General features: G+C 43.4%; 2 protein-coding genes across 2 annotated transcripts in view; one reads left to right on the top strand and one right to left on the bottom strand.

The window, feature by feature from the left end:
- BAIAP2L1 (BAR/IMD domain containing adaptor protein 2 like 1) overlaps nucleotides 1–5,273 on the top strand; it is a 47,542-nt gene extending 42,269 nt beyond the window's left edge. Inside the window, exons 13-14 of the mRNA XM_087730330.1 lie at nucleotides 2,629–2,669; nucleotides 3,194–5,273. Coding sequence (XP_087586456.1) covers nucleotides 2,629–2,669; nucleotides 3,194–3,269 — 117 coding nt within the window. The 3' untranslated portion in view covers nucleotides 3,270–5,273. The remainder of the gene's footprint in view (nucleotides 1–2,628; nucleotides 2,670–3,193) is intronic.
- BRI3 (brain protein I3) lies at nucleotides 5,080–20,381 on the bottom strand. Its single transcript, XM_087730331.1, has 3 exons — nucleotides 19,998–20,381; nucleotides 18,201–18,315; nucleotides 5,080–5,468 (listed from the first exon to the last, which is right to left on the bottom strand). The coding sequence occupies exons 1-3, from the start codon at nucleotides 20,161–20,163 to the stop codon at nucleotides 5,336–5,338; spliced, it is 414 nt and encodes a 137-aa protein (XP_087586457.1). The 5' UTR covers nucleotides 20,164–20,381; the 3' UTR covers nucleotides 5,080–5,335.
- Between the last annotated feature and the right edge of the window lie 3,939 nt (nucleotides 20,382–24,320).

The raw sequence follows: 24,320 nt of genomic DNA, 5'->3' as shown, positions 1-24,320 counted from the left end.
TCGCAATAGTTAAAAGATGTATCAGCCTGTGGAAGCTGCCCAGCAAGCAGTACAGCGAGTTCTTTGCCCTGTGACAAGTGAAAGGTGACTTACTATAGAGCTTTAAAATTCCTGAATCCATTAAATTGTCTCAGTATCATTGTACTGTGCTGTTGTCTTTAGTATGGCTAACTGTCCTCAGTCGGTTCTCAAGAGGAGTCACCTTAAGGGTTGCTTCGTTTGTTTTGTGGCATTAGTGCAGGGGGGTTAGCAATAAACGTGAGGCTCGAGGACTAATGTTTTTTGTCGAACTGAAAAACCAAGAGGAATGGCAGATCATTTAGCTGACAGACTAGGACAGAATTGTAATTAGAACAGTATATTCTCCTTGGAGGCCAGAATGGGCTAATAGCCTCTTAAGAGTGGAAAACAAATAAATCTTTTCTGAGATTCTAAATTTCCACAGGGAGAGCAAGATAAAAAAAAAAAAAAAAAAGGAATTTTGGAGTATAAAATAATGACTACTCTTGTTGAGGTACCCTGTAACTCATAGCAGCTACCTTTTCACCGTGACCCCATGATTCTTCTTACCTGTTACCATACAAAATAAGGAAGAGAACTGCAGAGGAGAGTCGCTGCACTTGAACCCAAGTGTTCTGCTCCAAAGTCACTATTTACTTTCATTCCTTTGGAAAGTTGCAGAGCTTCCTTGTCTTTCCCGCTGCCGTGCCAGTCACCAGCCCCCACACCACCATAAGGCTTTGGAAATGAGCTCACCGTTATACCAGGCTGGTTTGTACAGAATTTCCATACATACATTTACAATTTACATACATGTAAAACAGTATGCTTACAGTGTCCTTTATGCAGAAGCAGGACGCAATTCATTAAGGCATCTTATTTTTGTTTCAGAATACACAGAAAAAATAGCTCAGGATTTCAAGGAGGAAAGATGAGGAATGGTTCTTGCAAGTTAAATCGTTCATGCTGGGTTAGGTAGGACAGTACTATGCAGAACAATATCAACTAAAAAAGACTTAGTAGTTGATGGAGCTTTGATAAGGGTTGGTGTTCAGTAAGAAGTAGCATGTAATTCAGGCATTCATTAAATTCTAATGAGTTTTAAGGGCTAATTAGGCCTAATTCTAAGGTCCAATTCTATTTATGACTGATGTACACAAGCAATTTCATTGGAATCACAAGTGAAGCACATGCTTAAGAACCCTGCTGAAGGAGGTCCTGAATAACTAGAGGTTTCTTCACCTGCATCATGGTATCGTGACTGTGGTAGCTAGGAACTACTGGCACAGTAGATGGTGCACCTGAAAAGGAAAGGCTCACAGGCCTTTGTTCAGCAGTGAAATTTTAAGTATTGAAAACAAAATGGTCGTATAGACTGAACGATTAGTAAAAGTCAAGCTGCTACATAAAAGGTGACTGCATATTCCTGCTTCTACATGCAAGAATGTATATTCAAATTTTCACTTGGAACTTTATCTGACACCTATTAGAAGCAATGCAATTAGTTTGCAGCTTGAAATACATCATTTTTAAGTATGATTATTACTAAAAGTTAGAGGGGGAAAAAAAGTAGAAATTAACTGTTAGCCAAAACTTCCATGTAGCACAACAGGCTTAGCGAAGGGTGATACTTTGCAACAGGCTTCCATTTTATCACACCTGGAACGCTGCATCCTGTAGGAGCACTGTGACAGAGCGACACCGCCATCTTTTGGGTTAGCTTAACTTCACAAGAAAGACACGCATCACAGAAGTACAGTGCAAACCGTAGCTCTAAAAACAAGTCTCTTCAGATTGTACGCTTAGACGTGACAGTTTCATTATCATGAAATATTAGCAATAGCTATGCAAAACTATTCCTCCTGTTGTATCACTCCCATACGAACAACGCATATTAAATATGTGCATGCCATCAGCTGTTTTCTTGCTTTTCTTGCCACCGCTACTCACAAAAGTCACAGGAGATACCTGAACTTGTACTTTGTAAATCAACAGTAGCTAAACACAGTAGGTTGTATAAAAAACTCTACATAATACTGATCAGAAATCTGCTCTCACTTCAGGCCTTTAATATTTAAATATGTCATTATGCTGGCTGCTGTCTTTTTTAGCTTCATGATTTTACAATTATATGAAGATACACTGACTGTGTTCGCTCTGTACGATCTGCTCCAAGCCTAGTTTTGGCATTTCGCTGTGACAACCAGCAGTTTATAAATTATGCTACAGAAACAGTATGGTGTATTTGTGCTGCAAGTAGTTCTGTGCTTTTTCTTTTGGATGATGGCTGTTGCAGTGACATTTCATTTGCTATTTTAAGCTATAAAATGCCCAGCTCGACCTCAGGTGATCACTGTTCTTAAACCTGGGAGGGAGGGATGGACACCACACACACACACCCCAAAAAACAACCAGATAATGCTAACACCGTTTTCTGACTTTATAATTTTGACGTTCTGAGATAATTTTCCCTTCCACAGTTCAACTGAACTACACAATAATTACTCTAAATGGCTAAATATTTTAGGCTGTTTGAGTGATAGGGTCTCTTTTCCTTAGCAGGATGGTGAGATCACCTGCAGCCTGTTTTTTACAAGTCCATGTAAATACCTTCTTTTTCTTTTACAGAAACCCGATATGAATGGCATTATAAAACCACCTTTTCTAAGGTATGTTTTTTAAAGCTTTCACACTAATGTAGTTGCGTTGATTTTTATATTGGCATATATTATTCTATTGATTATGAGGGGAAAGAAGGATGTTTTTCCTGAATTACTCTGTGACCTGTCCTAGGCATTATGGCTAAAATTGGTTGCATTTTTCTCAAGAGCAGCATCAAGTAAAATACATTGCACAGGCCCTTCTCACAAAAATAAGTGTTTCTCCAGTAGTTTGACTGGGAGCAGGACTTAAATGATGTCTTTTAGGGTTAGAAACAAAAATCTTACTTTTTTTTAAACAGCTCCCAGTTTCGAAAGTCCAAATCTGACTGGGCATTAACTTCCCAAATTTTGGATCACTGCAAAGTGAGTCTTCATATGTAAGCTTGTTTTAAAACTTCAAGTTGAACTCAGAGTTGCATAGAATCCTTTCATCTAAATCCCTAGCTTAGTCTTCAGACAACTTCGAATAAGAAACTGCACGGTTTTGTATTGCAGCAAGCCTTCTAGTAACTTTGTACATTTCTTTTCAGCGGAGAAAATCCTTTTGCAACTGTGAAACTCAGACCAACAGTAACAAACGACAGATCAGCACCAATTATTCGATGAATATACGGTCCACACACATCTACTTCCTCCTTATAAACACCATTTTCAGTAATGGCAATTACTATCTCAACTTGTTCTAAAAATTTATTTAAATGTAATTACTGTACAATAGAAGCATACTAGAATGGATTTCTGATTTTTTTTTTAAACCTGTACTTTCTAATGAGGTAATTGCTTTGGGCTAATGTTTGAGCACTTTGGCTAGATTTTACAGTATGCCTTCTTTTGTAGTAGGAATTGTGAAAATACTGGAGGTAGTTTGGATACTCTAGTACACCAGTGTAACTAATAGCTCACAAATCTGAATCTTTGGCATTCGTTACTTGGAAACTGCAATGGTAAGTTCTAGAATATAAGCCTGCATATGCCACTTACGGAATAAGAAAAAGATGATTATTTTTCTTCCCAAACAGAACAATGTAACAACTGCCTTATTCCAGAATAGAGAATTGCCTGTATAAAGTGATTATATGTTATTTTGTTCAAGACACTCTAGGTTATAAATAAATATTTATCCTTTAAGAATAGACAATTTGTAATGCTTTGCTTAATGTTCAGACACAAATTTTCAAGTGTTAACATAAACCCATTTTAATGTTGTACTATCAACACATTCTTCAATGATAATTTTTTCTTTAAAACACATTGTCAAACTTTAGTCTTATAAAAAAAGTCATAATAAAACAGTGCCATGACTTTTTTTTCCTCAAATGCTAATATAAAAAGCTGCCCTTGAAGTCACTCCATTACTGCAGCCTTCCACAAAAGAAAAACAGATTAAGCTTGAAAATTTTTGGTTAAGGAGCCTAGCAATGGCATAAATACTGGCATAGTACAGTATCCCAGTTTTAGGTGAAATACAGCTTTTCACTTCAGTCACAAGCAGAGCTGTACAGTTTGTTACCTCAGGCTCAGGTTTTCTAAATCCAGGAGCTAGCTTGTCTGAAAGACTTTTCGTACAGTAATGATCATCTCAGAAATTAGCCTACAATGTTAGAAACTGGCTTCTTGCTCTTCATCAGCACTGGGTGCTCCATCACTCCAGTTCAGGTGGTATTTCCCACCTGCTGTATGAAGTCTGTATTGTGACTACTGCCAGTGATTAATCCTTACTCTAAACCATTCTACTTTACATATGTACACGCCTCCTACGGCATCCCACGGATATTCATTTTGTTGTGCCTGCTTCTACTACTGTAAACAGTAAATTGGAGTCATGCGAAGTGTCTTTCAGTTACTTAACATCAAAAAATAGTATATGAGCATGTGATGGCAGGCTTTCATGTTCAAGGCTGAGGACGCTCCATTTGCTATGGAACCTTGCATAAATATTCATTATCCCATTTTGAAACACCAACTCTTCACAAGTATAACTTACACTTGAGCCCATTTTCTAAAGCATATTAGAGGCAAGTCAACCTAGACTGTATAAGCTTTCAGTAAGTCAGTATCAGAATTAAATAATCTGAAATGCAGAAGTCTTTACTCAGGGCAGTGCCACAGCCCCTTGGTGTAGAGAAGAGGGCCCTGCTGCAGTCAGAAGTTACTGCTGTCTGTGAACCAATACCAGCTCTAGCAGCTAGGACCCTGGCACTGCAGCCCATGGAGGCCATGTGTGTCCCTATAAGCAAAACCTTGAGTAATGAAAATAGGGCTCTTACTGTTTGTTACTGGTTTGTTATACTTTTTTTTTTTATCATAAGGATTCTGGTAAATATTTATCCTTCTTTGTAGCTAGGATTACTAACTCCGCTTTCAGACTACATGTTATCAGACACGTTAGTCACATACTTAATAATCCAGCCACAAGTTGAGGATTGCAAAAGGAAAAGCAGTTTTATTTAGTTTTCAACAGGTGCCACTAAACATGGAAAACAAGTTGGGTTTTCGTGTTTTGCAATGCACATGCTCATAAAAGATTAAGTTTAAATTACATGCAAGAGACTAAATTTCTTCACACTTTACAAAACAGGTCTGAAGCAAATAAAATGATTGTACATGACATTTACATTAGAAAGAGTATGCTAACAGTTGTAGCTTCCATAAGCACGTCCACGTTCATCCCCTTAGCCAAAAGCTGCCCCACAATTAGGGCATCTTCTCTGCCTCAGTGCAAGACAGAACAGAATCCCAATTGGAAAGAATACAATGGCACACAAAACACCAAGACAGGTGAAGGTGTCCTCCAACACGCCAACCCTGTAAAAATGGAAAACAGACTCAGTCAAGGACACCCACCACGTTTGCCCCAAAGTTACCACTTTGTGATCTGGCAGTCACTAAAAAACATACCATTTTATATAGCAAGATAGAGTGCAAAGAGGTTTTGGGGTTGTGATTTTTTTTTTTTTTCTTCCCCCTTTAAAAGGCCTTTATTTTCATAGCTTGCAGCAGCAGGTTTTGAATTATACCACTTAAAGAAAAACTGGAAAGTTGCAGGTGATCAGGCTGTAGATAAGAAGTCTAAAAGGTTTCATTCAAACTAGCTGTTTAGTTCCAGACAGCAACTATTTCTCAATCACTGCAATCCAGGACTGATACTTAGATTAAAACATCGCCACCACAGCTCTGAGCAGTGTTGTCAACTCCAAATATTGGTTAATGCAAGTACACTGAAGAACACACACAGGTGTAGCACCTGCATACAGCGGGAACAAGTCACAGCACTCTCAATTCAGAAAGCTTTAACAGGAAAGCCTGTGCCTCCGCAGCCATCTCTGGTCCTCACCGAATCTGAAAGTCATGGTTCTTCTGTATTCTTGCATCCTAGCTCAACTAACCTTGGCATGCAGCTACACAGGAATAAAAGATCACACATTCAGGACAGAGACTTATGTAAGCAAGTATCAAACTTTATTCCTTGCTAGCCCTTCTTGGGCTCAAGTTTTTCTGTATAGGTGAGGATACAGTTTTCTAGAACTAAACCTTAGCGTCACTAAAGCGTACTCTTATAAAAATGAAAAGAAGCCTGCTTTTAAAATAATTTACTGGCTCTTCTGGAATGATACAGTGCTAAAGGTTTAACTGTTCCAGTGTCGTTATACTGGTTATTGCACACCAAACAACTCCATGCCTCAGCTTTTTAGGTCTCTTACAACAGGCAGCAGTCACACTTGTGTCAGATGCTTTGCCTGCCTAGTTTCCACAATTATCCTGGGGTGAACCCTCTCAGTTCATTCAGCCTCGAGTCTCCCGCAGTATATGTGCACTAGAGCTCTTTCAGAAAAAATAATCCTTGTTTTCTAAATGTTTTGATCTGATGATTTGGTGCTTTTTCTCAGCTTCTTCCTAAGAGAAAGGTTTGAATGGGTAGAGAGTTGGTAAGGGCTTCTGGTGAAACAGCCGGCTCATGCTTTCACTAAGCAAGTTAAAACCATTGCAGACAGCGGGATGGAAATAGGTTTGTTTCAGTCTGTTACTTCGAATTAATAAATGACTTGGCCATGTCTGGTTCCTGCAGTTGCCAGCACATTCTCTCAGATGTGCTGGCATATCTTTCTTCAGAGAGCACAAGTCAATGTAGTTACCATGCAAAGGGCTAGGTGCTCTGGGCATTTAGGGCTCTGACCCATTTAGCAGGATAAGGAGGACTTAAAAAAAACCTCTAACTGTAGATTTACAGTGAAAGAGTACTTCAAACATCAGCGCTTCGTTGTGGAAGGTGCCAATTAAATAAGTAAGCGTGTAGAGGACTATGCCAACTACTCACATTCAGACTTCCTAAGTCACCGGAACAGCTCAGAGGTGCAGCGCTACTGTCATAAGCTGTTTAACAAGTTTATTTCTGGTAGCTAGAAAAGTCCAAATGCCAAACACGCATCACTATTAAAATAACCCTCAGTAGGTGTTCCCAGTTTCTATTTCCAAAAAGTGATGTCCCTTTAGAACTGCAGGAGAACCTACTATTGATGTCATCTGGCTCCAGCCGAGTCCCAAATGAATGGCTACCCTACGTGAGAAGTTCTGTTTCGGCACAGTTCTGTGACAGCAGAAATTTACCTGAACAGACCTCTAATTTCAGTCCCTGACTTTCTGAAGTGCTGTATCTAAGCAGCCCCCAAAATGAAGACAGACAGTAAAGCCTGAGTATTCAGACTGAAGAAACTTCAGCAGCTATACTAAACAGACAAAATTTGGAGTTTAGCAAAACACTTGAACACGATGTGTCCTCTTAGATTCCCCAGTACAGTGAAATCAACTGAAACAGAGCTAAGTGACCTTGAAATACATGCTACAAGCAAGGTGCCAAGGCCAACAAGTTGTTGTTTCCCTACAGAGCAGTCACAACCTATTGTACATGTAAAGAGAGTGAAGGAAGATGCAGACTCAGAGACCAATTCCTTACTGCAATTGGCTGAAACATCACAACTTGAGTAAACTTAAGAACCATTCTCCTTCCCCTCAACCATCGTAAGAAGTCAAAAGGCTTTTCAAAGCGTTCTTGATATTCTGCTGCTTAGGCAACTTCACGTTCAGCTTCAGCTTTCAACATCAGTCCCCTCCTTTTGATGAGCTTTTACTTACTTTATTTCTCTTTACAGAGTTCTTGTGATTGAACTCGACTTTATATTTGGTATAAAGGTATGGTCAGGGTACAGCTGATCCCAGCCGTAGTTTTATGGTTTCATATCCTCAAATATCCACTCCTTTAAGGCAACAAGTTAAAAGATGTAGACTAATGTTCAAATCACCATACGGATTCCAGACTCGGCACACAAGTGACCCAAAGCTCAGACTTCTGTAGCCTGTGCTGTTCATTGTGGCTACCCCTACAAACTCAGGAGGAGCAGAGGGGTGATGTTAGGCCAAGTCAGGCACACGCACTACCAGAGCTCCAGCCATCAGTGCAAGCACTTTATTTTGCCACAACAATGTAAGATTACTCTTGAACACTGACATCTGTGTGTCCAGAGAGGTCAGCTCTGTAGAAGTGTGCTGCTTTTATGACAAACTTCAGGACTCCAGATCCTACCATTTTTCCCAGAGCTGGAACACATTTTGTAGAATTAGCTTCAGTGGTATAAGTACCACCTTTTTTTTTTCCTCTCAAGCACTTCAGAAGCGCCTCCTCGAACATGGAGAAAGTTTCACCTCTCTCCAGTCTCTTTTACCTCCTATTCCCATACCTCTATCACCAAATCACAAATCCAGATAGATATCAACAGTAGCTTAAAATAAAACTTGAAAAGGATCTGTGATACTGCCCAAATTCATAAAACCACCTTTCTCCAGGATGGAATCGCCATATTCAGCACACTGAGACAGTCAGCACATGTTGTAAAGGACAATGGTTCTGGCACATCACCCACAGATGCTACTGTTAATACCAGAAGTACTAAAAACACCTAACATTTACTGAGTATGTCATACAATAGTTGCAGTATCAGTAGCATCTTATTCTCCAACTGAAGCAAAAGCAATGTTTAAGGAATCAAGTATAATGTAACGGTGGAACTTTTTTCTTTATAGATTTCTTTACGTCTTCTCCAAAAGCATATGACAGTCTCCATCCATGAGACCTAAACAGACAGACTGCCATACCAGACAGTTGCTCCAGCTTGTCTACTGGGGTTTTGCGTTTGATTCAAATTACTGATTCTCGCTACAATGAGTCACTGTCTTACAGAATGTACAGACTTCGCACACAGAATCCCACTTTCATTTCTGGTATTTCTACTACAAGTTTTAATACCGACCATCGACTACAGACACACACACACACAGCAGCAGCAAGAGTAAGTTTCTTGGAAACAGCACCGCTGATTTCCTTTGTGATGCAGTTTACCAGAGATCTCTTATGTAGGGCAGGTTTGGCAACGCCTGCGTCTGTCCAGCTGATCCTGTAAGCGTTGCTTGTGGGAATGCTGAACAGAGTTTTGTGTGCCATCAACTAGCCCTTACACTTCTGCTGGCGTGAAGACAAGTACGTCCAGTGGGCTTATGAGGGTCAGAGAGAAAGGCGTCATGTGCCCCCCACCTGGAATGCAACACATTTCTACCCCTACAGTGAATGCGCTGACAAATTACACTACATGCCAGCAGACAAGAAGGAGCCAGGCCGTTTCTGCTGCAAAGCAGAAACTCACTCTTGTCTTGGCACATTAGTCACTGACTCACAGCACTTGCCCTGCATCACCTCAGCAGACAGCACTCAGAGAAACTACAAGCACTAGATTTGCTCAGCTTGGTTAATATTTCTTTTTAGTCTCACTCAGAGAAACTACAAGCACTAGATTTGCTCAGCTTGGTTAATATTTCTTTTTAGTCTGTGTCTAGTGCTCTGCTACAAACAACTTCAGCCCAGGATTCCCATCAGCCCATGGGCGCGGTGCCTGCTTCCCTTCCCCTCTCACCACAGAGCATTCCCCAGCAAAGTGAAATACCGATGGGGGAAAGTCAGAGGGGACAGTACTGCTGGGGAAAGAAACATGGAAAGAGTTATTGGAAAATTATGACCAGAACGGCAGTCGCTGTCACCACTAGAACAAAGGCAAATATACAGGGGCATATTGTGAAGTAAACTTTTCCCATATACTCTGGATTATTAACGCTTCATCCAGACCACTGTATACAGCTTTGGTCCTCATTTTAAAAAAAGAAAAAAAAAATGTGGATGAATGAGAGAGAGTCAAATGGAAAGCAAAATAGTAAAGAAAATGTAGCTCTGATCAACTTACCCTTGCTACCCAACTTTCAAGTCCCAGTCCCAAACCAGTTGTTACACCATTAGCCTGTGCCAGGAAACATCAAAATCCGCTTGCTAGGTTGAGTTCAGAGCATACTAACCCAAGCAGAGATTCTTTTATTAGACTGACTTTTAAAGCAGAGTTGAAGAGCCTCCTATTAACACTTGCTCCCAGAGATTTCCAACTACCTGTCCTACCTGAGCATATTATTGGGGGGGGGGGGGGGGGGGGGTTGGTGTTATGTAGCGTGGCTTAAGGCTAACAGGAAAGCTTTAGTGTAATTTCTTTGCTGTACAACCTCTTTGCCTAGGGCATATCTGGACACTAAAACTGTAAAATTACATTGCAAATGACCCTCAAAATTAGACTGCAATTAAAGAATGGAGGCAGTATGAGAGCCTTGTTTACTGTCAACTTCATTCACTAGGGAGAAGATGCGCTACTGAAGTGCCATCTCCTGGGAAGAAATCTGCTAATAGGACTGAAATGCAAAGCGATTCAAAACTGTTTAGATAGCCAGACTGGTTACAGATACAGTGACAGAAAGGACACTAGCATTCCACCAAAAATGGCAAGCCTGGATGCAGAAACTGAACATTGCAATTTGTACTTGTGGAAATGCATGAAATGCTGAGCACCCTCAGACCAAATAAAAATCAGCAGTAGAAGCTCAGGCAGTGAGGCCTCTCCTTTCCTCCCCTCCGCAGGTTAACCCAGTAACATCCTACGTGCTCCAAGAGGCTCAGACTCGATCTACATGTTTGAGAGTAATTTAGTAGTTCAGGCAGTTCTCAGTACTACAGATCCATCTAAGAAAGGCAAAGTCCCTTTTCCAGGCATTTCAATGACACCAAAAGTATGCATTTTCCAAAGGAATGTTATTAAGTGCAGCATACAGCATGTTAGGGCTATCGCATTTCCTGCCTTGTTTTGCTGTTACACTAATGCCATCTTTTTCATTCACACACAGTGAGCATTCCCTTCCTGCAGGCATTCAACTCTTGCTTTGTTAGTGTTTTTAAATCTTCTCCTTAATAATTCCATATTCAGTTCCTGCCCTGAAGTCTACCTCTGTGACAAGTAAGCCAATGTGTTTAGTTAAGAGTATAAGCAGCTTAATTTTGGTCTGACCTTAAAGAATAAACATGCTAATGAAATATTAGAGAGGGATCAATCAGGGTACTTCTGGTCAGCCCCGAGTAACTGCAAACACAAGCATAGATGACCGCTGTCTAACCCATTACAATCAACCCTCCTAATCAGCCTGCGAGGCCCAAGTCTATTGGTCAGCAGATGTCCCTGACACCTTAAAGAGAGTTTATTTTAAACTCCCCTCCCCCTGAACAGAGTTATTCAGGAAGTGTTTTGTGGTAATGCAAAATGCCAATAAAAAAAAAAAAAAACAAACAAAAACCATTGCTATCCATATTCAATGCCGGACCCAGAGAAAAGGACCAGCGAGGGACAAAGCAAGCCACAGGCAGCACTGCTGGGTCAGCGACAGAGGAAGACCAGGGACAGTACAGCCAAGCAGGAGACCGAGTCAGCTACAAGTGACGCTCGTTTGGAAAGCTTACCAGAGCTGTATCTGCATGACCTCCACCACAACATACCTGTTATTTCAGAGCCAGTTCCTACAGCAGTGTGATTACTACAGCACTAGCTACACAAACACTTTTTGGCTTCTGTTGATTTGTGTCACCACCTAATTTTAGATGAACACTTATCCAATCACTGCTTAGCCAGTTACTAATTTTAGAAGGAGAAAAAAAAAAAAACTTTTTATAAGAGAATGAATATTTTAGTTTTTGCTTGTGTATCTTACCTGATCTGCAGAGTAATTAGAGACTCCATATTCAAACTGTAGATTCATTAATGTAACCAAACATAAATTTTGTTCTAAAGCATAAACCACATAGAAGCTGATTATAACTGCACCACTCCCAATCTAAAAATAAAGTAGAAAGGTTTATTTATACTGCAAGCAGCATCTTGGATTTAAGCTGTAACTGCAGCTGCCAACTGCACAAAGTAAGGTCAATTATTCCCACTGACAAGTATTTAAAACCAAATTACTTTTCAGACAACCCCCTTCTTGAAAATAAGTCTTAAAACATTATGACCTTAAGTCAAATGCTCAGGATCAGAGGGCCAATACGAGATCTGCAAACACAGCACCAGTACAATTTAACACGTGCACTTTTAGACTTAACACTACATCACAGTATTTAAATGTGTGCTTATCGGTATTTTTCATCCCTTACAAATAAAGTCAAAGGGAATCCCAGGTAATCAGAGACAGTTCGGTTGTACGACAAGCTCTGCAAGACCTGAAAAGAAACTGCACTTAAGACGACTGCTGTCTTCTACACAGAACTCCCTCACTGATGAAGCAAGTGAATTTTCAAATCACTATCCCATCTCTCCTGCCACTGAGGTTGGTTGAGTCTCTAACTTTAGGTTTCAATGGAAACATCAGACCAGTGACAAGCACGGACTTCGGAAGCTGCACACTAAATCTTAATTTTGAACATGAAAACAAACATAAATAGCTTTTCTTTATGTCTGTCCTAGTGAATGCAACAACAGCAGCTAGGTCAAGCATGTTTAAATTTCACCTGCAAGCAGCAGAAGAACTGATAATTATATATGCAACTGCTGAGTAGACATGGGATGTTTACTGTTTTAATTTCCATGGAGAGAGGTGCCAGCTCCTCTAGCCTCAGCTTGAAGGCATATTGAACGGTTGTTGATCCGTATTCACAGAAAGGAGCACAAATCTATACATGGCCACTGGCTTGCCCTCCTCAACACAAGCTGTACATATATGTAAACGTAATTATCCTGGAAAGTCACCTTCAAGTAAGAGACACCACAGTATTTGCAGATTTACCCGAACTTCCTTATGCTTTAGGCCCCACTTCCTATACAAAGGGCTGGCTGCAGAGCCAGAGAAATTCTGGCAATGGGAACAGCCTGCATCTAGCTGTTGTCTTTCTTGAAATGCCTACAAATCACCAGCCTTCTCTAACGCAGTAGCACCACTGCTTTAATTCCACTTCTGAGAACACACTAATTAAGAGACAAGCTTCATGGCTTCACACCAACAGCCTAGCCTCACAAATGAGGCTAAGCATGCCAGTTAAAATTCTCTGTAGATGCTGGACATCTATCCCATGATGAACTAGACTGAGATCTGGTGTGTTTTTTCGTCACTCGTCTGCATACACAGCCAAATCAGTATCCCCTCTGGTTACCAACAAGTAAGACCAGTTTCCTTCTCTCACCCATAACAACTCGTTGCTACAAAGAAATCCTAATCACCAGAATACAGACACCAAGACAAATGGTGACACTAATAAAAAAAAATATGCTCTCAACTCACACCCAGTGACAGACCGGGCATCAGGGACCAGATTATTATTTTTATATGGTCCCATTAGGGAACACATTCCTGCTGTATCTTATTAACTGCATAAAGTCTCATTTATTAGAAAAATGTGTTTTGATTATTATCCACAAATCAGCTCGGAGCAGTAGAACAAAAATCCTCAGAAACAGCACTGCTGTTCTATGCCGTTCTCACTTGAGACCCTGTTACCAGGCTTACCACCTCCTCTCTTTTGGGCTTAGGTAACAGACCTCCTGCTAAGCAGCTGCCTGCCTCTGCTGTTAGGCGGGGGGGGGGGGGAGTTACAGCAATCCTAGTCAGTAATTCCAAATGGCAGACTCATGGCATCTGCTCAAGTCTGCTGTATCGAGGCTTTCTTCTTCGCAATCACATGTATAAGTCATTGCTGAATTTCATGCCCTAACTGCTCCAGCCACCAAATTACAACACAGCAGGGATGAACGCCCGGGTCTGCCTTGACAGCATACGTTTACAAAACACTGCAAACTGTAGTATAAGGGAGCTACACTGATTCCCAACACAGGCTGATCATCTTTGTGACAAAAACCAGTGTCAGGAGATGCTGCACGATTATAGGTATTCCTCTTTATAGCACTCTTGAAAAGGTATTTCAAAGTTGGCTTCACTCCCAAGATTCCAAAGGATCTCAAGCATGTCAGCCTGCTGTTAGAAACTGAAAATCCACAGGTTTTTCCTCAGAATATCAGACATGCTCTCTAAATAGCTAGGTCTTTTTTTTTTTTTTTTAATTCCTTGCATATTTAACTAGTACATATTATGAAATTATACTAAAAGTATTTACATGAAGTTTAAATATAATTGTTGTGAATAACTACAAAAAAAAACTTTATCCTGAACGGCCTTCTATCAAACCACACGCAGCATTTGTGATTGAAATAACTGAAGTAAACTCAGAAGACTGAAATCTTGAAGGACTTGGTCACCTAAGTGCAATTTTCCCTCAGTCTATTCTCTCAGGAGACATGCACTTAATTGAAGAAAACAAAAAATTTCAACCAAAACCTGGGAACTTACTACTTTGTCAGGTCAAAAACAAACAAAAAGAAAAATCAAACCCCAAAAACACCAAACCACAAAAAAACCCAACCTGTGGCAGGGAGAAGGCTGTAAGAGGTCTGAGAATAAATAGAGTTTTAATCAAACTTGTCTCATCTTCCAGTCCTGAAAGAAGCTTCAGTGTTATTACGATTTAAGACCCACTACAATACTTCTCAAGGAGATGTTTTGTAATTGTCAGAAGAGAAAGCCGCCAGAATGCAGCAGCCTTATGTCCTTTCCCTCACCCTTTCTTCCAAATAACTGAATATTTGTTAAACAGGAAAATAAAAACACAACAAGGCCCATCCCAGACTCTGTCCCAGATTTTGAAAAAAACCAGCTTTTGCAAACATCACATCAAGAGAATATTTTCACAATTTTTAAAGGGATCTTTCTTCTGTTAGGTAATAGGAAAGCAAACATTCCTTTGCAGTTTGTTCTACCCAACAACGCGAAATGGAGAAAAAGAAAATGAAAGTGACCACCAGAGCAGCAGCCAGACTGCATTCTCCAAGCTAAAAAGATAATTACACAGCTGGATCTCTAAAGTTAGTGACTGTAATGACTCAATCTGTACTTGGGAACATAAAATAGTTCAAAAGCAGGACTTGGCCAATCCTTAGATGTCAACTAAAGCAATAAAGCTGACCATATTATGCAACTCAGGTTAATTCTCTGTACATCAGGGTTGGGAGAACAACTCACAGACTACAACCACCCAAGGCATTTTAATAATGCAAGGAAGGATGGAACATACATTAATACTGAAGTCTGTAATTAGAAAGCAACACTGACCAATGATGAATGAGGATGATCTGACTAATGAGTAACTCTAAGAAAGAGGTACAGCTTGCAAGACAGGAGCATCATCCCTCAGATGCAGCAATGCTTCAGAGATGTAAGGAAAAAAAAAAAAAAAAAAGGCAATTACATAGTGACCAGGAGCATACTACCTACTTGTAGAGAGGCTGCTTTTGGAGATACTTTGTACTTTTTATGACTTCATACCATAAATCAAGCCTAAAGATCAACTGTACTGTAGCTAGCTTATTACTCCCAAGATCATTCGTGACTGCAATAAAATAGACTCCTACCCAAATAACAGACCAATACTGCATATTTCTCCTCAACACCACATATTTTAAGTTGGAAATGGTCTTGATCTCATTCATAAGTGCCATAGTGCAAAAGACTAGTTTGTATTTCTGATGGTAGAAGTCCTCTCAATGGGCTTTAGCCTACTCTATCAGTTACACTACTCCACCGCCACAAGCAAGGCTCTTTCCTCATGATCTAAAGCAGATGGACTTCTCTAATGATCATGCACAGTATCAAATCAGAAGAGTAACGGGACACCTAACTTGGTGGTTTAATAACGAAGTTTTTTATGTACCATTAATAGCTTTTTATGTTTATCAATGCCCTTTCAACAACTTTTCTGTTCAGTGTTGTATTCAGAGTGTAGCTGCATGTTGCATTCTTCACAAAATAGGTTTCCAGGCCAAGGAAGTAAACTAGAACTATGTTTAAGGTCTTGAGAAGTCAAAGAGGATTATGAGCTCTTTCTCTAAGAGAAGCAGCCAGCGTGACCTTCAAGAACATGAACCCTGACCCTTCAGCTTGCTGCAAATATTTCCAGTATTATGCTTCCCACCCAGTCTCCCCGTCCTTTCTCTTGAAGTACCACACTATCAATTCCTTAACTAGTCAAAAGACAAGCAATCCGAGATTCTTCCCTCCTAACCTGACACTTTGACTCTTCCTCTGAAGACAATTAGGAAAAAAGATAGTGACACTGCAAGGAAGACTATGACACACCATTACAAGATACAGTTACTCATCCTTGGGATTCCCTGATCAAGAGTATTTCAGAAGTGCTGAGGAGAGACCCCCAGTTTAAGCAGTGCAGTATTATGCTTCATAGTAATCAACATGTCATCGTTCTCCTCACAACTTCTTTTCTTCCACAGCCTAAAACAAAACCTGGGGATCCAAGATTAAACAAGGTTTTTGTGGAGGGTATTTTGCTTTAGGAAAGAGTCCACAACGTACAAAGCGCTGGGTACCTCCAGCAAAGCAAGTCTGACGACTTAAGAAAACTATTCAAGTGAGGGCACTTAAAAACACCTTACAAAAGATTGCGCGTTTTCCCAAATTTGGCAGAAGTTGCACATTATACTTGCAAATGATTGTTTCAAAGGTGTCTCCTAGAGCATCCCAGGATAACTTTGGGGGGGAATCCTTAGAATAGCAGCAAGAATCTACCAATCTTAATTGCAAAGACCACTTCCATAGTAAAACATTTTGAGATTTGTTGGGTTTAGGGCCAGAAGGTATGTATAAACACACTGCCTGCCTTTTACTGAGCAACGGATAACATCTTTCCTGTCTCCTGGTTGAGCTAAAGCATAAGCATTTTAATGTCATTACTCAGGTGGCAGGATCTACCACATCCACTGCACAGCTCAGCAGTTACTTCCCCTCACTGTTTAAAACATGTAACTTCTGGATCAATAGCTCTAGCTGGTACAGGTTTTTCAGCCTTAACTAGTGGCATTTCAGCAGGCACCTGTTTTTACATAGCACCACAGGACACTTCTTATTTAAATCCATCTTTGAAGGCAGGTACTGACTCTCAGACCAACACCAATTCTAACAAAACCAAAAGGCACCTGGAGGACAGCCTCTGCCACTATGACAATCTCCATCACATTCATCACACTGAAACCTGGTATCGTTTCAGCTATTCTAGCAAGTCTGTTTCCTATACGTTTTGAAACAGATAAGCAAGGGCTCAGACTTGCAGAATATTAAGCGCTTCCTCGCAAGATGCCACAAGGGTAACTTCCATACATTTTCACAGAAGGGGAATGATTCTGCATTTGAGTCAGAGCTGGCCAGGCACACCAGTGCCCGAACTGCACCAGCAGCAATCTGGCTGCCCTCACCCATTAGTTAATATTCCGGGATGAGAAGAACTGAGAAGTGCAAAGGGACTACAGCTGACTTACAGTACTAATGTGCCTCCTTCCCTTTTTTGATGGCCGTTGATCTCTGAGAGGGAAGTTGTTCTTTTATTGCAACTCCAACTAATAGCTGACGCTTTTTCTGGTTTTCACCACTTCATCAGATTAACACTTTGAATCAAATCTATTAACCTCCCTGTTCTTCTGCAGTAAAAGGACTTCTAAAGTAAGAGGTCTTTTTAAACCTTAAGATACCGGTGTTTTCAACCAATACTGACAATCACGCTGCCTGGTTTTGCAGTCTCTGGATGTTGGGAACGGGGACACACACCACAGCAGCGGAAGCCCTTCCACAGGGCTGCCAGACAACCAGAAGTGACTATGGTCAAAGATTACAGCAAGTTTCATAATAAAATCATGCTACTCAGTATCACAGGGCATAAACACATCAGAAAGGACTTCCTGTCATCCTCTCCCCCAAGAACTGACCCTTTACATCTGTGACTGAACTGCCTTTTCATTCAATATACCACTTACAGGTCTTCCTCCATCATAAAGAACAGATTAAGGTTTATATATAAAGTCTACTGTATTAATTATAGCAGTTGTCACAAGTCCATTAGGACAAGCTCATACTACATAAATTAAAGCACTCCACTGCTAAATTTTAGTGCTTTTTCCATTAATGCAGTTCTAATACACACACACAAAGAGAAACTATTGAAAACCAAGGAACTATATGGATACCTGTAATTTAAAGAATAAAACCCAAGACTGAGTTTATTGCTCAACTAGATAACTATTTTACCTGCAGGCAGGACAGCCACCAACTACTACTACAGAAGTGGTGGTAGCAGGCTGCTGAATAATGGTGTACGTGCTCGAATAGTTTGGCTGTGATGTTGGTGGAGGAACAGCATACCCTAAAATAAGAAAAAAAACACTCCATCACCGCATGTAAGGCACAAAGAACAACAGTAATAATTAAAAAGTATAGAAACAGAACATGGAAAAAAATAAATCGAAATATAGCCTTGATTGAGCACTTTAAGAAGCTCTATCAAAATCAGAGTTGGAACATACTACTCAGCACACCTAATACCAAAGCCACTTCATAAACCCAAGTATCCAGCACAATTTAACCATCTAAAAAGGACACTGAGCTAATAATTAACTTTGAGAATTTGTTTCAATGCTGTTTGAGCACCAGGGAAAAACAGTTTAAACAAACAATGATCACAGCTTTCACTTCTGGACCTTATGTATCAAGTTATGTCCCACTCCAGCAGACAAGTTAGTTGAAACAGAATGAATCTTCCTCTGGTTCCCAGCTTAACTTCCACATATTAAGTTTATAACTGGAGAGAGATGTAGGAGTCATAAGATGCAAGCGGAAAGGAAGCAGGTTGCATAGCACAGAAAAAAAACCACCTTTCAGAAAATCCATGTTGTTAGCTAGTGAATGTGTCATTTTAACAGCTGTAGTTAGAAAACACAAGCCCTTAGCTACTGCATTAACATTAAAAATTAAACAAAAATAAAAATGCTTTTTAAAGGGATGGTTAGATGTATGCAGTGTAATCATACACTCAAGGTACACTTTGCCCAGGTACAACCCATTTTGAGCTTCTCTCCCAGGGCACAGTTCTCAGATTTTCTTGAATCAAGTTACACATCTGTAAAGTCCACCAACCTCACTACTTAAACTGAAAACAATCAGTAATGTTTGTATTGTAGGAAAATAAGCCCCAAGTTATTAGCAGGAAATCAATCTATGGCCCCGGGATTCAACCTAACGCTCAATGACTGGGGTCTGTGTCTGCTGCATTCAGTGTATTTTTTAGTAACTTTTGAAGCATTCCCTTAAGGCCACGGAGTCTTTCCTAAGAGGCTACTTCTTTCTTTGACATAGGTTAGTATTAATTCAGTTAACAAAAGTACTGTATCGACTCACCTGCTTAAGTCTCTCCAAGACTACTGAAGTGTGTCAGAAAAAAGCAGACATTAACCAGAGTACAGTGAAGCGCATGCAAAGAAAAGTGCAAGTTTGGGGTCTCTTTTACTGCTAGCGCAGCTGTGCCTCTTTGCCATTGTTTTGAGGCGGAAAACCCACACATCTGACAGATGCATGGAACCTCGGTCGGTATTTTGGGGAGGGCAAAGCACCAGCGCGACGCCGCACCTCGGAGGCACCGAGGGAAGGAGGGGAAAGGGAGGTGGCGCTTTCCAACACCTGGATCCCCTGCACGCCCTCCTGCCTGCGCTGGTTTTAAGCGTGAGAACTGCGACGATCCAGCCGCCTCGCTCCTGACAGGGAAGCCCCACGCAAGGGAGGCTCCGGAGTTTCCCCCGCTTCTGCTGGGCAGCCCCTCGGCGGCGCAGGCCACGGCCCTTCTCCACAGCCCGCCGCCGGCCTGCGGCCCCCGGGGCACCGCCAGCAGCGCCGCCCCCCCTCCAGTCACCGGGGGGGCGGGGGAGCCTCTCCACAGCCGCCCCCCGTCCCAGCGCCGGGGGGAGCGGGGCGCAAGCCCTCCTCCACAGGCCCGGGACCCCCCCCAAGCCCCCCGAGCTGGCGGCCAGCCCTCCTCCGCCGCCTCAGACCCACCTGCGGCAGCCGCGGCGCCCGGGTAGGGGTAGGGCGGGGGCGGCTGGAAGCCGGGCTGCGGGGCGGGGATGGCGCCGTAGTTGCTCTGCCCGTAGTCGTAGCCCGCGGCCTGGGCGGCGGGGCTGTAGGCGGGGGGCCGCTCCTGCAGCAGGGGCTTGTTGTCCATGCTGGGGGGCGGCGGCGCTGCCTGCCCGCGGAGCCGAGCGGAGGGCGAAGAGGAAGCGGCGCCCTCGCCTCAGCGCCCAACTTGGCGGGCGCCGCCCCCTCCGCCCCGCCCGGGGGCGCCGGAGCTCAGCGGCGGCGCGAGCGCCCCGCCGGCGGCGCCCCGCGCATTCGGGGCCAGGCGCGAGGGACCGGCGCGAGGGAGGGAGGGTGGGGAGCGGCTGAGCGGGCCCTGGCGCGCGGCGGCCCCTCCCCGAGCGCCCCGCACCGCGCGGCCGGTCACAAGACTGCGCCCCACGTGACGCCGCTCCCCGGCGGCGCGGGCTGACTCGCCCAGAGGCGCAGGAAACCCTCGGCCTTAAAGGGGCCGCGCCGCCGCCCGCCCGCCCGCCGGCCGCGGGGTCCGCCGGCGGTGCCCCGGCAGCCGCCTCTCCTTCCCCCGGCTGCCCCCGGTCTTACGACTGCAGCAGCGCTGCGGGAGGGAGCCGTGCTCCTGGGCAGCGAGGCGAGAGCAGCCGCCAGCGGGGCGGGCTGCTGCACGCGACCTCGCGTCACCCGGCCTGCAGATTGTTTTTTAATAAAGCCGATGACGGATGTTTAACGTCCTCGCCGAGACCCTTTTTAGCATCGCTTTCCTTCGAGTGCTCCTCTCCCGAAACGCAATCCCTGCTGGGAACTGGCGGCCTGGACGGGGCGACGACGAGGCCGGCGTTGCAGCCGGTTGTGGCTGGAGGGTCTGCTCAGCCCCCTGCAGGGCAGAGGGGTCTGGGAAGACCCCCAGAACGTGAACAGAAGGAGGGATGTGGAAGGTTATCAATTCTGCACCTGGGATAACGCCAAGAGCCACACTGAATCATACGGTAGCCAAATGACTTCCGCCGAGCTCTGGGAATAACAGAAGGGTTGAGGGAGTGGGATTGTGTGTCCGTGTCTCTGTGTGTGTGTGTGTGTGTGTATATATATATATACACACACACGTATTCTGTGTGCCTGTGTGTTTGCATTTACACAGAACCCTCAGTCTGAGGAAAAAGCAAGAATCAGCAGGAAATAGTGCTGCGTTCTGCAGTGACTTCTGCGAACTCTCACGTCGCCGCTGGGAAGAGCCACGCTTGTGAGCTACAGGAGAAAACCAAGAGCTCTGGGGGTGGCGGCACAGAATGGGAACGTTGTAAAAAGAGGGAAAGTTTTTGAAAAGAGGTTGAGGAAAAAGCAGAAGAAAACTCACACGGTTCGAAGAAACACTGAAGTTAAAGAAACATTAAAGGAAGGCGAGGGGGGCGCTGCTTTCTCCTCTGCAGCAAACTAAAGGAATGAGTTCAACAGCGCTTTCACCAGGCTCAGCTGCTTCTGAAATCCAAGTTCTCGATGGCTGGACAGCTCAGGATGTTGAAAGGATCTGAAATGTCTTTCATCACCGTTAAAACTCTGGCCTCTTCCCTCCACACCGTCAACCCTTGAGCTGATTCATCAAATCTTTTGTTTTTGAAATACACACAGGTTTGTCCTTCACTACAGGTACCAACACGGCCCCTATCACCACAGCGAACGCTGAGCGACTGCGATGATAGCACCCCTGGGCAGTAGGGAAGGTTTAGCCCCATCTCATAGGAAGTGGGGAAAAAAAACATTAAAAAGGAAAGAGATTAAACAATTTGCCTCAAAATCAAACAAATTCTTGAAACAGATAGAGATGCAGATTACACGACCCAGAATCCAAGCCATTGCCAGCATCACATGATGGTGAGAGGATCCCTGCCCTCTCGCTTTCCGTCTCCTCCCTCCGGTTTGCGGAGCCTGACTCATCTGGAAGGGGCACCGCTCACGGTTTGCAGTGACATTTAAAGACTGCTCCTATTCTGAGGAAGGCCTTTGCTCACTGTAACTGTATAAACATTACATGAGGTTTTTGAAAGAAAAATCTAGAAGCACAAATGCAATGCAGTACTTCCTCATTAGGGGAAAGATACTTCCCTAAAATGAATGTCAAGTGACAAGGAAAAACCCCCCTTTTAAAGAAGTGAGATTTGGGAAAGCGTGGAAGAGCCGACAGTAGGGAAGCTACTCGTACGAACCATCTCTGACTGCGCTAGGACAACAGCTGCAAAACAGAGAAACATGATTTAAAATATCTTGACTGCTTTGGACAGAGCAAAGTCTTTCATAATAACAAGAGATTTAAAAACTCGCAGAGTTAATTTTGGACCGCTCAAGCCTTCCCTAGGTCAGGGATGTGTCCCAGTCACAGGGCAGACCTCCCATAACTTCAGTACAAACCGCGGCTTTGTCGTGGTGCACTCCAGGTTGTATTTAGACAGCTATAATTATAGGCAAAACTGAGGGAAATCTCCATAGGGCTAGCAACCTTAACCGAGTGAGACCTGGTTCACTGAAGAGAACTCCTTCCTCCTGAGTCATGCAGTAACCACCGGACCGAAGGACAGAAGTAGGAAAGGATACCTGGGTGGTTTCTCTCTCTTTTGCAAGGCCTCAGAGCCCCATTTGGGGAAGACTCGGGGTGCACCCTTCAGAGGCCACAGACTGGAAGCGTGGCTCACATTAACCCAGTGCCCCAGGATTATACAGCAAATCCACTGTTCAAATTGATGGCAAAATGAAAATCTGTTTACATTTAGCTGTTTGTTTTTGCAAAACCTTTCTCTCATTAGCTCCTTACAGAATGGAAGTCTCTATTGCAACAACAGCAACTGAATAAAGGCCTCAGCATCAGACACCCGAAGCAAACAAGAGTTTTCATAAGGCATCAATTCATTCCTAACTGTTACATCAAATTACAGACGTGGCAGAGCCAGCATGCTCGTTAGCTGGGTACAGACCACAAAAAAGTTACATGCTGCCAGTGTTACGGAGAGCGTTCATTTGGTTTCACATGTAAAGTCCTCCTTAAAATAAGCGTAAGAAAACTGTACTGGTTGTAATCCATCATTCATGCTGCCATCCTGTGGGATTACAGGACTGTGGTTCAAAATCCAAACTGTGAGAAAATCCCAGAAAATGCTCCTTAAATTCTTCTGCAGTCCAGTTCCCATGGAAAACAAGGGATGCCTTGTTTCCACCTGCTTAAAATGGCAACTGGACTGAATACACGTCAAATGTATCAGAGTCACAACTGCTACAAATCTTGCAAAATTAATTTCCTAGGATCTAAACAATACTTGGTCTTCATAAAGATGTTTTACTCCAATGATCAACTCATCAAAACACATCAAAACTAGGGAGCAAAAATTCTGTCTTGAGGTAGGCACCAACCTGCGCAAGGGACCAAACCACAGCAGTGTGAGTCAAGCGTCCCTGGGGCGCAGAAGGAGACGACCCAGACGGGATGGTTTCGCCTCACGCAGGCATCATTCTGGATAGTTTAATGTGTACATCAACCCTCCGAACCACAACCTTCTGCCCATCAAAACCATCTGAACCTACAGGCCACAGAACAAGAGCAAGGCAGACGTATTCTCCTTAACCAGCAACTAGACACTCCTCAGGCTGGATACACAACGGATCTGCCAGTTCCCTTTGAAAAAGGCCTGAAAGGAAAGATGACTGCTTTTCCACCCTCCTTTACTGCGCCTTTCAGATACGCACAGATCTGAGATTCTTTTTGTTTGCAGATTTCTTTCGTGTTTGGTTATGTGAATAGACAGGCATGGAAGTTCTTGCCTATCCTGTTAGATTTTCTGACTCACTTGAGAATGAACTGCAACGCGATGGCAACAATCTGAGACGTGTAAGCAAGCCCGTTCAAAGGGAGGTTATCGTTTTGTGACAGGGCAAGTCACAGCGGTGACCTGCGATCAGTGTCAGCAGCCCCTTTGGTGTCCTTCTGGGAAGGACTGCTACCATGCTACTACTACGCTGCTACAAGTCGTGGCTGTAAAGGCCGCCTCCTTCCTTATACCTCAGGCAAGACATCTCGCAGTTTCAGGCAAACGCTGTTTTTCCTAACTCTGAGGGTCACTGCTGCCCTGCCTGCAGCAGGCCGGCCGGAGGGACGGGCTCTGTCCCCGAGAGCCCCTTTTCCTGGAGCTCACAGCAGCAGGGGGCCCCCGCCGCGCCCGGCCCGGCCCGGCCCCGGGCCGCTCCCGCCCCCCTCCTCCGCAGCGCGGCCCCCGGCCCCGCGCGCCGTGACGCGCCCGCCGCGGC

This window comes from Nipponia nippon, unplaced genomic scaffold (assembly GCF_047370975.1).
Source record: "Nipponia nippon isolate SJK-2023a ecotype South Korea unplaced genomic scaffold, ASM4737097v1 scaffold_5, whole genome shotgun sequence".
In the NCBI taxonomy this organism is placed as follows: Eukaryota; Metazoa; Chordata; class Aves; order Pelecaniformes; family Threskiornithidae; genus Nipponia; species Nipponia nippon.
The sequence above is the reverse complement of the archived record's forward strand: the minus strand, read 5'-3'. Positions and strand labels throughout refer to the sequence as shown.